Source organism: Etheostoma spectabile, chromosome 3 (assembly GCF_008692095.1).
Source record: "Etheostoma spectabile isolate EspeVRDwgs_2016 chromosome 3, UIUC_Espe_1.0, whole genome shotgun sequence".
Classification (NCBI taxonomy): domain Eukaryota; kingdom Metazoa; phylum Chordata; class Actinopteri; order Perciformes; family Percidae; genus Etheostoma; species Etheostoma spectabile.
Window position 1 is genome coordinate 5347470 of NC_045735.1, and position 15584 is coordinate 5363053.

Here is a 15584-nt window from a genome sequence, read left to right on the forward strand (position 1 = left end):
TTTCCTCAGTGTAAAACACTCAAGGATTTGTATTCTGAAGACTATTCAGGGCTGGTCTCAGTCTCCCCAACACAAAGCAGCCCCCACCCACCCAACTACAAAATACAAAAGAAAACAATAAATGACCCTGCTCTTTTAAACTCTGTTTAGTGTGTGCCTCTACAGAAAAGAAAGGTGAGCATTGCGCCTGTGATTACTTCCTTCGAAATAAAACGGCGGCAGATGAGCCGATGTCATGGAGAAAGGTCTAGAATGCTAAAAAGGTCCATTACATGAGGCACTGCTCACTGTGAAACAAGGAGGCACTTTGCCAATTTCTACATATTCTTTTACTTACTTAAACAATATTTTAAGAAGACAGACTCAGTTATTTTGATTTTGAAGTAAAGTTGCAATATTACTACTGCTTCCAGTAAAGATGAGTACAACAATTTGCTATTAAAATTCAGCAATAATGTTGAAGTAAAAAAAAAAAACAAGCTTTTAGTCTCGTCATTGCTGCCTCTGAATATCTTAATAATGTTAAATTATCCAAAAACTACATCCCATCACCACCCCTAATTTGTTTTGCACATAATTAACAGTCACCCTGTCATACTGTGCTGGATTAGATATGTAATGGTGCAGAAGTAAACTTCCATGCGCTCCTGATGATCTGATGAAACACTGTGTGGTTTCCCATTCGTTCACAGGAGAAACGAGTGAGGTCTCAGAATGTTTCAAAGTAAGAATCCGCTTCATCGTGACTGTTAAGTAAATGTGATATAACAAGTATCATAGCCAAACACAATCCGAGACTTAACAGCGGGTCAGTGTCCTTACTGAGATCTCCAAGCTGGACGTGCCCCAACACGTAGAGGCCACTCTTCTTGATGTCGTTGATGAATTTGATGAGGCCCACACTGCTACGAGGGTTGGAAACCATCAGCAGGACCTGAGGCCTCCAGAACTTAACATGGTCCTTCCTCACGTCCAGCATCAGCAGGTACTTACGCACCTATAGGAGACAATTGAAAAAGGGTTGTTTATAAAGTGTTTTTTTTATTTTTACCCCCAATCCTAGTTCTTCTTTAACCCCGTGGTCCATACCAGTGGACTCATGTGCCATTGATTCACTCAAGTCATGTGTGTTGGGTGGAGTTCCCCTTAAGAAAGAGATGTCTCTGCAGTTATCTGAGACTCAGGCTCAGAACTTAAGTCCACTTTAATTACACTCCTTGAAATTCATATCTGAAAGTGAACTTACACACACATGCAGTCGAGATTTTTCTTTGCATTGCCTTTTTTAATTTATATATGTAAGCCTACGGATTTGATATGTTCCCTATGCTTGCAAAATCACAGCAGGGTTTTAATCAAGGAAGTAAAATAGGCTCGTTTCGCTCCAGCTATAGATGAGATAATTCACCATTATGTAATTTCACCTGTTAGTTTCAGGAAGTTTACTAGTGAAATTCGGGGCAGGACAAAGATGGTAATAAAAATACCACTGAAACACTTAAGGAATTTAACAGTTCCCTAACTGGTACAACAAATGAAAAACGATTAAAAAACAAAAACAACAACAACCTCCTTCTTTGGACTACAAAACTGGCAGCTATGACAATGACAAAACACCACCACCACCACAAAGTCGATTTAGTATCTGTTCTGGAGCTTTCAAAAATATTACATGACCTTCATCAGCAGAAGTAGTTTAAGGCCTTTTTTATAAATTTTAAAATCTACAATTCCACACCGACTGTATCTGCTGTTAATGTGCTACTCTTAGATGTTTGTTTGCATCTGGTCTAATTTTTTTCCCCCTATACATTTATTTTTCTCATTTTATTCCACTGTTCATTGTCCCATTATCTATGTGATTTATCATGCCTTGATCTTTTTTTTTTTTCCCCCAATGATTTTTTTTGTGAGATTAAAAGGTAAATAAAAAACAAACAAATCCCCCACAAGACAGATCTGGCAGCGTCAGAGGTGCAGACTGGTTGATAATGATTTCAAAAACCTTAATGAGCTGCCAAGAAAACCAGTTAAGCAAATGAGTTACAGAGCTGTAACTTTGGAAATGAGAAATGGCACAACAATTGTCCTCTTACAATTGAAAAGTAGAATTCATAGGCAATAAAACACACACCTTGCTCAGTTCAATACACTCTGGTTCTGCTGCTACTTGGTCAGGTATGACCAGTAGCCTGTGGTGGCTAATGTCAGCCACTATATATAGATATTGTTGTTTAACTGACATTACTGAGTTTATGACTGTTCTTTGTTTGTGGTACTGTGACACTACCTTTTAACACGTCACAGATGAACATTTCAGTCACTTTATCATAAAAGTAAAATAAGAGGTAGATACATAATGCCATTTTTTGTAATGTCATTGCCACTGTTTAGCAAAACATACATAGACTAAAACAATAACTATAAGGTGGACATTTTAAATATATACAATGACAAAAATACGTTACCAGCACGGATCATAAAATATACCAAATTTAAATACATTTAGACCTATGTATTAATCATTAAATTTGAAGTATAGGTACAAGTGTATGGTTAATTCAGAATGTTCATGATTATCTACATGGTATTGCACATAATGTCCTATTATTGCAATGAGTGTAAGTCCCATATGTCAGTTATAAAGAGTGGAGTTGTAATGATGAAATAATTCTATCTGACGTAATCCAGAGAAAAAAAAGAAGAAAAAAAAGAGATAGACCAAACAAGCAGCGCAAAACTGGAGGCTAGAGCCAACCCAGCCCCAATGGCTCTGCTGTCCATTCTTAGGACTTATACATCCTGTGTGCATGTGTGTGTGTGTGTGTGTGTACACCTCTATCTTATATGTATACAGGTGCTGTTGTACTGTAGCCGCACAGACTTCTCATATGTTATTAAATCATAAATAAACATCTTTAATTAACATCCCGTTATAATGTGAGAGCTGTGGCAGGGACTGAACGGATTGTGTGATTATATTTATGTGCAGATGTCAGCATGTGTATATACATGCGTGCATATGTGTCAAACTGTTATTGGTAAAAATGTACCCATTGGTGATTGCTAATGTACACAAATACTAGTGTGCATCAGTTTGGATCAGCATGCACACTACAACACAAGCATCATTAGGATTCTGACAGTGTCCTGATGAGGTGGCATGAAGGTACCATTGAGGAAATGTAACCAAGTGGAACCAAACATCAGATCTAAACCTACAGCCTACTAGGAATGATTAACACTTAATGTATACCCTCATTGGAATTAATGACTTTTAGCTCAGTGATGACATCACCACATCAAAGCTGCTGCTTACGTTGTCAGATTCAGAGATGAAGGGTAGCTTTAAAGGATAAGTCTGTGTTTTTATGGCTTTTACACTCTGTTGTAGGTAGATCCTGCTGCGTAGTCGTGAGCAGTTGTAAAACACTTGGGATGAGTCAGAGATGAAGTTGGAAAAGATGGGGGTTTTATTTCTCGTCCAATTAAGAGGCAAAATAGAGACACAAAAATTAACAAACTTTTGGGAAGAAGACACACGTCTAAAAAAAATGAAGGTAATTGACTGGGGAGTCAAAAAACTATCTCATAATAATTTTGAAATTGTAGGAAAAATGACACTCTTCTTGTGTTTCAGCTCAACTTGACAAAAGAACCAGAATTGTGCCGATATTGACTGCCTTGGCAATACAAGTTTAGGTCAAGGTCCTGAAACCTTGTGTGGCTACAGAGCCATCAATCAAACATGAAGATGCAACAATTTCCAACATTATTACCATAATTATCACCATAACTGTTTCCATGCTTGCGTCTGGTAATTGCTGTACAAAATGCAAAAAACGAGGCCCCAGAGGCGAAGTCCAACTGCCTCCACTCATCTAATCATCTGTCTCTCTTTATCTCTCCATTTTCCCCTGTCTTGTCATCCATCAGCCTATCATCATTTCTCTGTTGCTTCAGTCTCATCCATCACTTAGTTTCTAAATCACTAACCCCCACTTCCTGCTTATATTCTGCCTCTATTCTTCCCTGCCATGATACCATCAGCTTTTCTTGCCTCAGTTTGTCTTTTTCTTCATTCTCTTTCTCTCCTAAACACTGTTGTCAGCCGCCTGTTATCTCCCAGTGTGTTTTTTGTTGCGAGCTGTTGTGTCTCCCGTCCCTGCTTCAATGTCACACACTTGGCACCCTGCCAAACTGGCTACTGCTAGAGGGTGCAGAAACGGTGCATGTATGAGATATGTACATGCACACACTTGGCCTCTCCTGCTAGGCCTGTTAGTGTAATCATGTAAATCGAACTGGGCGTCCTGCCAGGGGCGGGTTTAGAAACTTTTAAATGTGGGGTCAGATTGGAGCACAGTTTTAAAGAAAAGACTCTCATTTGTAAAATCCGTTAAAATGTGTTAAGCGCATTTAAAGCCCAGGGGTCTCATTTATTAAACTGTGCGTTAGATCCTTACTAAAAGTGTACGTATGCCCAAAAGCCAAAAATGGCCCAAAACAATTCAGATTTATGAAACCGTGCGCATGCACATCTGTAAGCAATGTTCCCTTTATAAATCACAGATTACCCACAAGTGTGTATATGTGAATCAGCCTCTTATCCCGCCCTGAACACGCCCATTTTTAACCATAGTCAATGCAAAGCACCTTATGAATGCTGATCAGTATGTTAATGACCCTGGCAGTTGTTCTTCCGTAATGCCGAATCATGCCGAATCATGCTGAATCATGGCGACTGGCGGACAAAAGGCAAAAAACTTCTCAGATGTTTAGGAATTGCTGCAAAATTAAATCATAATTTTGGCATGTTCTTGCACAGTGTAGAGAAACCTGATCTATAGACTACCTATATTAATAATACTGTCCAAAACAGCTGACATTACAGCCCCCGGAGACAGCTTCAACATACCAAACCTATATGACAAGATTTAACAGAACTATATATTATATCCAAACATACAAACATCATATTTACACCACCCCCCCCCCCCCCCCCCCCCCCCCCCCCCCCCCCCCCCCAAAAAAAAAACAAAAAAACAAAAACAACAACACTTAGCTGTCTGCCATTTCCCTTTGGAATTAGCGGTTTTGCCCAGAGGGGCAAGGACCTGTATTTGGACCAGGATGGACCGGGATGGCAGTTCTGGCGCGTTTCACTCTCTACTGGACCCAATTCAGTACATAGATCCAAGAGCACAGCTTGAGAGAATTTAAATCAGTCATCGTCATGGTCCCTGTTTCTCACCTGATTCTTCCATTGGGGGTTAGTCCTCCTGCAGTGCCTGTAGTGCCAGCAGGGCTGGGGGCTGGGGGGTGGGGGGTGTCACCGCAGTATTTATATGTTTAATTTGTGATTCTTAACACGTTGCCAAAATCCCAGCATTAACTAGTGGTATCCCTCACCCCGAGATACAATTTAAAGACGAAAGAAAGTGTAATAGGCAAACACAGGAGGTTTTATCACCAACAGCACTAACGTTCGGACTGATAACAAGGACATTAAGGGTAACAATTGCGCGAGTGCTTAACGGCTGTAGGATATTTGCAGACTTAGACATTTGATTATACCTACTGTATATGCACAGAATTAAAGACAGAGATTTAGTTATTTACACTGTGTTCTGCCCTTATCTAATGGTAGGGTATTTGAGGCTATCCTGTATTCCATGCAGTCGGGCCAGCTCCTCCTCCATTTATCTTCATGATTTTGTGGTTGTTTTGCATCTCTTCGTGATCTATTTGTGTTGCTTTGTGGTTGATTTTCCAACAAGAAATGTTAAGAGCCACTTCATACAGGGGCTCTGGTCCCGTGGACCAGTAGGCCCGTTCACTAATCCATCCATGATACTAATAGGCCAACTACCCATCACCTTCTCTGATAGACCCTGATCTGGTAGCCAATCAGATTCCTGCTTCTAGCTGCTGTCTTCCGGCTGAGAGAAACAGTAGAGAGTTGGTGGAAGAGAGAGAGAGGAGAAGAGAACAGCAAAGGAAAGGAGGAGAGCCTCAATAAGTTAAGTGGTTGTAATAATGTTCTGCCTCCTGACAAGCTGCTGGCAAACGCAGCCACCCTCACTCTCCCTGCCCATAACCTCTGCCCGCAGCCTTGGCAACGGTTCCCCCTCCTGGCAACAGTGCCCCCTCTCCTTGAGAGCAACAGACTCGCCAGATAGAGGACACAGAGAGCTGGATGATGTAAAGCTCTGTGTGGGTGTGTGCGTGTTTATGTTTGTGAGTATATGTGTGTGTAATAAATGTAGAAAGCTTTGCTGAGGGGGAAGATGGTGATGTGTATGTGTGTGTCTGGTAGACCTGATATAAATATGATAGGTAGCTGCTGTAGGAGTGACAAGGCAGTGTATGTGTGAGTGTGCTTGTCTGCTAAATGCAAAGTGCTTGGCTGATGGACAGCAGAGATCAGTCTGTCTGTGGTGTGTGTGTGTGTGTCAATAAACCATATAGAACGATTGCTTGGCAGAGGTACATGCTCTTGTAAAGATATGGGGATGAGATTTTAGTTGCTCTAGTAATGACAAGGCAGTATTGAGTCTGTATGTGTGTGTGTGTGTGTGTGTGTGTGTGTGTGTGTGTGTGTGTGTGTGTGTGTGTGTGTGTGTGTGTGTCAGACCTGGTGGAAAATAAGAGCCTGGCTGATGTAGCCCCAGCTGGAGGTGGGACTGAGGTAGTGAATCAGCAGAAGCAGCAGCAACATGAAGGCGATGCTGGCCGAGGCGTAGATGGCGTTGATCAGAAACATCATGACGGCGCAACCTATGATGCCCAACGCACACGTATGCCAGGTGAAGTAACGAAAGGTGGGCCTAAGAAGAGAACAGGAGAGGTAGAGGTTAGGAAACAATTCTTGCTCATATATTTTGCAGCTTTTTTTAATGTCAGATGACGATGTTTCTGTTAAACCTACAGTCCCTCACACTGCAAAGGACATCAGCATTCAATAACAAGGAGACAGACTGCTCTGAACTTAAAATCTCCTTACATTGATTTTTAAACTTATGGGCATGACGACAACCTGTGAACATTTATAACCTTATCAAGCTGATGTGGTGAACGCTTTAACAAACAAAGTGGCTTATTTACACATTTAGCAGAGAGACAAACACTAGCATTCATCCTCAGGGAAATATTTAGCTGCTAATGTAAGACCTCTACTCTGCTGTATGTTCACCAGCTAGTCGCTAACTTTATCCGTCTGCTGGTGGGTGCTGGGCAGGGAGTGCACAGTGGGTTTATTATAATATAGGTAAAAAGTAATTTCCTCTGGGTTCATCACAACGAGTAACTCCTCTCACATTACAGATTGGATCTGTTTATCCAATATTAATATAAAAAATATTGATTATAGCAGCTTTAAAGTCTGTTGTCAATCAATTGTCACTCTTTTTGAGTGGGTTTGCCCATTGTTGCCCATGGAGGTCTGATGTGTTTGGTTGAAACTTTTATTCATATACTGTATATATTTTGGGATGTATACAGTATATGAAGAAATATGGGGTAGTTGTTTGCAAGTCGTATATATAATAAATATTGAGGGAATTGTTTGAGATATGGAGAAGGGGTAAGACTTCTTCCTACACCTTTTCGGCCATGTAATATTTATTTATGTTATTTATTTATGTTGTTTGTGAGAATTTGTTATATGTTTGTTGCTCATGTTATTTGTTATTCCGGTTTGTTTTTTATTTAATCATTTAATGTTCAAAATAAATATGATACATATATAAAATTAACTACAAATTTCAAATATGATGTCTTTATACCTGACGCCCTAATTATTATTGACATTGTGTAAATATGATCTGTCTTGATCTATATAGACAAACTAAATTACTTTTGATATTGCTCTACAGTTTTGACTGTAATCTGGCATTTTCCATGTAATAAAGTATGGACATGGTCATTTTAAGTACATGTCATAAACATGCAATAAACGTGCGGTGTCTTTGTTTAAAGTTCTTTAGAGAAAGAAAAGAAAACCCTTGTATTAGCGACTATCTCACATCCAACACCTCTGAAGAGGCCCTTCCCAAATGTCAGCTTTTTAGACTGAGAGATATTTAACAAACTACAGAGGGGTTCGGTGAAAAAGCAGCTGAAATAAAATCTCTACGAACATGATTATCCATCCACCTGGGTTCAAAAAGTTCATTAAACAGGAATATCACACTACATTTTTAAGGTCTAGCAATAGCAAAGAAATACATATCAGGGAAAGTATTACTACTTACTGACTTACTTATTCCCACGCTATTGAGTCCATTTTTTCAGGAAGCAATGGCAGATTTTTTCAGTTACATCCAAAATGATCTTTATACTTCATGATCCCCTTTTTTTAATCTGTAAAATTGGACTGGCATTTGTTCATGTTCGGATTTTATTGCATGAAAAAGTCAACTTGCCAAAAGTGGGGGTTGACCAAGACTACTTGAGGAGGGGTTAGATTTTTAGATATTAACAAAAATAGCGTAGGTACATGTTAGGAGATAACACAGGCACAGGCTAATTATTGCTAACTAAAATGCTGGTTAACTTTAGTAATTAAACCTTAACAGCTAATGTAAGTCCAAACTGTCTGCTTCCTTACCCTGTACTATATGGTGATTCCTCTAAAGTAAGTTGTGTCGTTATGACACAATCGTTAGCCTATTTTTACAAAAAGTCTGCTACGGAGCTACAAGGTAATGAAGCCTTTTATACATTGCCGTGTTTCTTTAGATAATAAACAATGGACAAATTGAGTCTTTAAACACTTCAGATGTAAAGTTATTCACTGTCAAAGTGGCGCCAAAATGAATGGCAGTCAATGGAATGCTAACGGCAGGAGATGGCTTGGTAGCATCAAAATGGCGCCATAGGAGCTACGCTTAGTGAGGACAGGCTTCCTCACCCCTTGGTAAATTAAGATGGTAAACATTATACGTGCTAAACATCAGCATGTTAGGTTTGTCATTGGGAGAATGTTAGCATGCGGATGTTGGCATGCAGGTTAATACGCCACTGTGCTTAAGCACGGCCTCACAGAGTCACCGGCTTTCCTGTAGAGACTGGAAGTTCTCGAATTAAAATGTGTATGTGCAAAAACAAGCGCAAAGCAACAGGTCTTGGGTGCCAGACTGTTTGAGCGCCTCCAAGTGCACCTGCTATTTTGGTTTATGTATGCAAAGCAGTGCAAATGCAAAAAGGCTGGGTGGAGTAGAAAATATGAGGGTGTTTAGTGATGAGTAAATACACCCTCAGCCAGTCACGTCACTTGTGTCATCATCCTGAAACAGCTGAGCCAATCACAGTGATGCATGACGACAACAGCTCAACAAACGGGAAGTGATTGCCTAAATCATTTTCTTGTTTGGATGTTGCATAGCAGCACGATGTGAACACACATGTCAAATCTGCTGCCAGGGGCAGATGGTGTTTTTTTTGTTTTTTTTTATAAAACAGTTAATTTGATAGAATAAAGAAGAAAACGTTTGGTGAATCCGTTTGTATGATCAATCCGTCGCTATTTCAGTTCCAATTCTAATGTATCACATTATAAATGGTCACAACTTATCACAGCAGTGTTTGCACCGTAATGCACTTCAAGAATAAAACATTGTTTTCTTTTTGTTGCTGTTTTGGCTGTGACAATGACAACGAGCTCCAATAATCTGATGTTTCATGCATAAACAACACAATACAGAGTTGTAGATGACCAGTCTGATGTTTGTGTGACAAGGGTTTCCCCATTGTCTGAAATGTGTATTCTCAGAGCAAAGTCTAAAAAATATTTTATTTGAATAACACTCCCATCTGTTTGTGCATCTCCTCCCACTACTGCATCGTGCACTCTTCACATAAATACTACACAGATGGGCAAAGGGAAAATTACCAAACGCTGAGTATCTTCTAGGGTCTAAGGTCTAATGACAAGCATCTTTTTGGAAACGAGTAAAAGGAAGATATGAGACTGTCTGCATCTTCTTTTACTTACAAAAAGTAAAGAATATGAAATACAGCATGTCATAAGAGTGAGTGATTCATCTGGCATACAAACTAAGCTTTTAAAATAGCTGCTACGCCCATGGAAGAATATCATTTGTCTGGGTTTCACTGGAACATTTCAGTGACACATGATGGTCCAAATCCCCCTCTCAGAGACCTTTCCCCCTTGGCAGAATACAATTCTTTAAGAAACATTTAAGACTCTTAAAATATGCTTTAAACAGGTGCCATTGTTATGTGCATGATTCTTTTAGCCTCTGATTCCTGTATGCTTTGTGTCCGTTTTGTTTTAGCATGTTTATCTTTTTCATGTGGTCATCTGTTTGTATATGAAACTTTTTTATTTTTGCTGCCCATCTTGACATGCTGGCAGAAGAGATATTGCATTTCAATGAGACCTTTCTGGTTGAATAAAGATGTTGTTTATTTATAAATTTGGAGAATGAAAATAGTCAATCTTAAAGACAAGTTACAAGGCACAACATATCAACTATGTAAGATTAAAAATAAATAAAGGAATAAATAAAACACCTGTATAATATCATATTCCTGTATTAAATGAATGTTTTTGTTGAAACTGTCAGGGTTATCAACTCATCTTTATTCACCTCAATGCTAATTTTTGCACATTCTGTTCCTGATCCTGTGTCAGTGTTGCTGAGACTCTAATTGTGACGACTTGCTTTGCTTTCGGCATGATGAGGTTTTTTTAAACCTATTGCCCCATAGTGTCTCATTTTCCAGTGTTTGTGACTGATGCTCCAGTGGTTCAGGCTGCAGCTATCTCGTCTCTTTGTACCACTGAGCCACACCACTACACTACATCTACTATCATTACTACAACCACTGTAAATTGAATACTAATCAACAGTAGTGGCAGTTGATGTCATACAAAATGCAAATAGTCTCGGGAGCTGGCAACACATTTCCTAATGCGTGACTGCACGGCGGTAACCAAACAAATATGGAGTTAATGGAGCTGGGACAGGAGCAATTAAAACAAACACCACACATCGATAATAAGCTGCCTCTGTATACTTCTGTAGAACTCTCAGTGTTTGGGTGCATGAGCTTGAATTCATATATGAATGAGTGCCTGAGTTGTATTCCTTCCACATACGATATGCTCCCGTCAAAATATACTTCCATAAATTAGTGTGCCATTTAAGTGTAAATTAGTCGAAGAGGTCTTGGAGTTGGGAGCTAAAGTATGAAGCGGATGAAGTGCTCACGTATTTAGAAGATCATGTAATTGTACCCAATTTCCCTGCAATAACTGCAGCCGTGTGGATAAACAGCCATTAAAATAGTCCCATCTGTAATTACACATGCAGTTTGAATGACCGACTGGCTTCCTCCTCGGATACATTAACATTTAGACTTAAGTAACTGCTGCCAAACACAACGCAGCAGAAAGTAAAGGAAAGTGTGAAAATATCCAGAGGACAGCAGGGGGTGAGAACACAGGAATACTGTAGTAAATTAAAAGAGAAACTATAGGAACGACAGATGGAGAGAGCCATTAGCCCCATATTGGTTGTTTTCTTCATTGACAAGGAATGAGCAAAGAAGGTTAGACACTTGAAAGTGAAAACTTTTAAAGAACAAAGCTGCTGAAAGCCAATATTCAACACTGATATTCATTAGTCTCCTCCTCATGTGTGTAACTGAGACAGTGAATCTGATCCCATTTGCCAAATTTATTCTTTGTAGTTGCAGCACCAGGTAAATAATGGATTTTTAAGGCAGAAAAAAAACCCTACTTCATACTTTGCATGTGACGTCACAACTACTAGCTGGCGGGCAAGAACATTATTCTCCTAGCAACGAAACCTAGTAAGATAATCATCTTTTCAGGACGTCGCAAGTTTTACTTTACTACAAAAGTTGGTGTTTTCAGGTGAAAAAGACATGCCAGATAGTTGTTGTGCGATAGGATGTATTAACTGTAAATGTAACTAACAGACTCAGACAAGTACACATACTGTACAGACAGACGTACGTACGTACAGACAGACGTACGTACGTACAGACAGACGTACGTACAGACGTACGTACAGATAAAGGTGTTGATATAGGAGTGACTGTGTGGGAATAACTGTGTGGGAATAATACTGACTCAAGGTGTTTTGGGGACATTAAGTTATGTTGGTCGTTGCTTAATTCGTTTCATAAAATACACCACACATGAAATGATCAGGATATAATTTATAAAATAACATTTTAGCCTAGGCAGGGTGTAGCGCTATGTATTCAGATGAAAACTTTATCACACAACGTGGCTGAAAGTTGTAAGTCTTCTGGTAGCTGTGCCAAGAGAAATCTCAATCAATCCCAATCATCAGAGACGGAGAGCGTATGTTTGGATATAAAACAGACACAGGCTAATTACTGCTAACATGCTAGTTAACATTAGTAATTAAACCTAAACAGCTAATTGAAGTCCAAAAACGTCTGCGTGCTTCTCCTTACAATACGGTGATTTGTCGACTATGCAACAGCAAGTTGCATGGTTATGACATTAAAATGGCGTCATAGGAGCTAGGTTTAAAGAGGAGAGGCTTACCCCCTTGGTTTTTTGCCCGCCAGGTATCCATGGAGATCACGGGACTGCAAAGTGCAAATATCAATACATCTGCTGTTGTTAATATTTTTTAGCCATGCCAGTAGCATGGCTTTAGGGCTAGCATAGCAATGTCAACTCGTCAGCTGGTCTACCTCTTTGGACCCGACTGAAATGTCACAACAACTATTGGATGGATTGCCAAGAAATCTGGATTAGATATTCATGGTCCATATTTGATGATCCTCTAACATTGCTCCAGCAACATTTTTGGTTTTTAGTAACATACTAAACAACTATGCCATGGCATTTGGTACAGAGATTCATTTTCCACTCAGGATGAATTGCAATCACCTTGGTGTTTCTCTAAACACCAATGTGGGCGGCTGTGGCTCAGTGGTAGAGCGGTCACCTGTGTTTATCTGGTGAGCAGGTGGCACCTTGTACGGCAGCCTCGGCCACAGTTTATGAATGTGTGTGAATGATGAATGCTTCCCATACTATGTAAAAACGCTTTGAGTAGTGGTTGAGACTAGAAAAGCGCTATATAAGAACAGTCCATTTACATTTACATTCATATAGCTACAATGATAAACATTGTAAACATTACCAGTTCAATATCAGAATGTTAGCATTGTCACTGTAAGCATGCTGACATTAACATTTTGCTCAAAGCATTACTGAGCTTCCTGAAGTTGAAACATTTACCTGTCAGTTCTCTCTGATAAACAAACTGTAATTGATACACTCAAGTATGTTTTGGCTTTTCCATGCAGGAACGTCTTCTTACTTAATGACTTACTCTTATAGATTGCTGCAGACTGTTTTACAAGCTTTCTTGGTATTTGTACTTCTCACCACCAAAAGGGGCCGAGAGCAAGACTCATCATCATGCTGTAGTTGTCCTTTCTGAGCAAGATATAAAACTAACTCCAAAGCAATACTCCTTCTCTTGGCCCTTAAGTATCCTTTGGCATATAGCTGGGATGCTTAACATGAGCCTGCTGTGTGGAGTTTACCGATGTAAATAGAAGATTTATGGCTCTTTAAAATTCATTTGACTCTGCCATTTGGATGGTTTTATCTGACTATTTTAAGGAATATACGTACATTCTAGGCAAGTTGCAAAAACGTACTCTTGTCTGGGTGGAAATTCCTCAGAAACAGCATTTAGATCACATGGGACACTTAAACTCACCACTCAATACTACACTGATGAAAAAAGTTAGAAGGCCATCAGCTCTTTGAGCCAGAGTTGGACATGTTTCATTGCCGGTTTTCCTGAATCCTGTTGAGTAAAATCTTCCCAAGCTCAGTGGAAGGATTTCTCCAGTGAGACTTTTCAAAAGAAATAATAATAAAGCATATTGCCTTGTTAAAACCCGGTATGTCTTATTTACTGTAAGTGGATGACAATATCATCCTGACATATCAGCCCCATCCTAGCCTTTACCCACTGTTGCACCATAATGACCTCCAGTCTTTCAACTTTTCTTTCATTTCTTCTTGACTTGATCACTTAGCATTGGCGGTGGCCACAATTCTATCATCTTCTCGCTCTCTCTCCATCCAATTGGAGAGCAGGTGCAATTACGATAAAAGCTCGTCCACCAGGTCCGCCCTTCCCCACCCACCTCTTTTGTCTGAGACCCCTCTATCATCAGCGGCACTGGTACCTCCATACAATCACCTCGCTCTCATCCCCTCTGTCGTCTCTCTTCTTCTCCAGCGACTGATGTCACTTAGCTGACACAGCAAAAGCACCCTGAAATAATCGCCGCCAATCAAGTCCTTAGAGACATTAAGAAAAAGAAACGGATGAAGATGGAGAGAGGAGACCCGGCATTTAGCCAAAAGACACGTCATAATTGAGGAAAACTGAGGACAGAAACTTCATCCCTTCATCCCCCCCCCCCCCCCCCCCCCCCCCCCCACACACACACACACACACACACACGCTGCCAGGCTCTACAAGTTCAGAGTGTATGAGACGTTAAGTAAGGCAGCGTCCTAACACTGGCACAACAGCAGTGGTGACTGGACTGACCTTAAGAAACTACTTAAACTTAATAAACCACTTGATATTGGATCAGCCTAGAATAACATGGGAAGCAATTCCGCGCAATGTAACTTGACCTAAAAACTACCTGAACTGAACTGCATGATGGGATGAATCTCAGGTCATCTTATCTGATAAACCTCAGCACGACATAATCAAGAAATCCTGTCATCCATTTTGATTTCAGGCACGCACCTTAATCCTCAACCATTATCAAGACATACCCATCCATTCACACATTATTATTCAATAAGAACCTGTTTTCTCTCATACATCCAGACATAGTTGATGATCCATCTGGATTTTTACACACTCCAATCTGTCAAATCACCCTGACTCATATTTGGACAAGAACGGGCCGGGTAGAGGACAAAGTATTTGTTTTTGAAGCTAATGGTTCAGCAATCAAGGTAGCTGGTGAGAATGCTGCTGTAATTTGGACATCACATGGCACTGAGCTGGTAAAAGTAAAGAGAGAGTGTGTTTCTGTTAAGCCGCCAGTTGTTGTCGCTCTACAGTTGCCCACTCTGACTGAATGTCATTGCCTGTGTGGGACCGAGTTGCACGCTTTCCACAAACATCATTTGGCTTCAGTGTGCAGCACTCAGTTGTGTCCTGAATCCTGGCCACTGACCCTGTGATACCGTGTGTACATGTGTTTATGTGTGTGTTCATGCGTGTTTAAGCCACAACTACAAGTGGCCGGTGCCCATGCAGCATCATCAGAAGGACACACAGCACCCCCTGAGGAACACTCAACACAGCTGGAGCCACTGCTGATAAAGCTGCAGCAAACAGAAGCCTCCTCACACAAAACACACACACAAAGATAAAAAAGGCAAACACACAGATATAAAAGGAAATTACTCACCAGCACACACACCAGCACACACCAGCACACACACACACACCAGCACACACACACACACACACACACACACACACACACACACA

At 40.2% G+C, this 15584-nt stretch overlaps 1 protein-coding gene across 1 annotated transcript in view; it reads right to left on the reverse strand.

Moving 5' to 3' along the window:
* Positions 1–15584, reverse strand: part of zgc:153039 — a 67691-nt gene that overhangs the window by 7251 nt on the left and 44856 nt on the right. The window contains exons 10-11 of the mRNA XM_032509029.1: positions 6638–6830; positions 823–997 (exon numbers count right to left, since the gene is read on the reverse strand). Of these exons, the coding sequence (XP_032364920.1) occupies positions 823–997; positions 6638–6830 (368 nt within the window). The remainder of the gene's footprint in view (positions 1–822; positions 998–6637; positions 6831–15584) is intronic.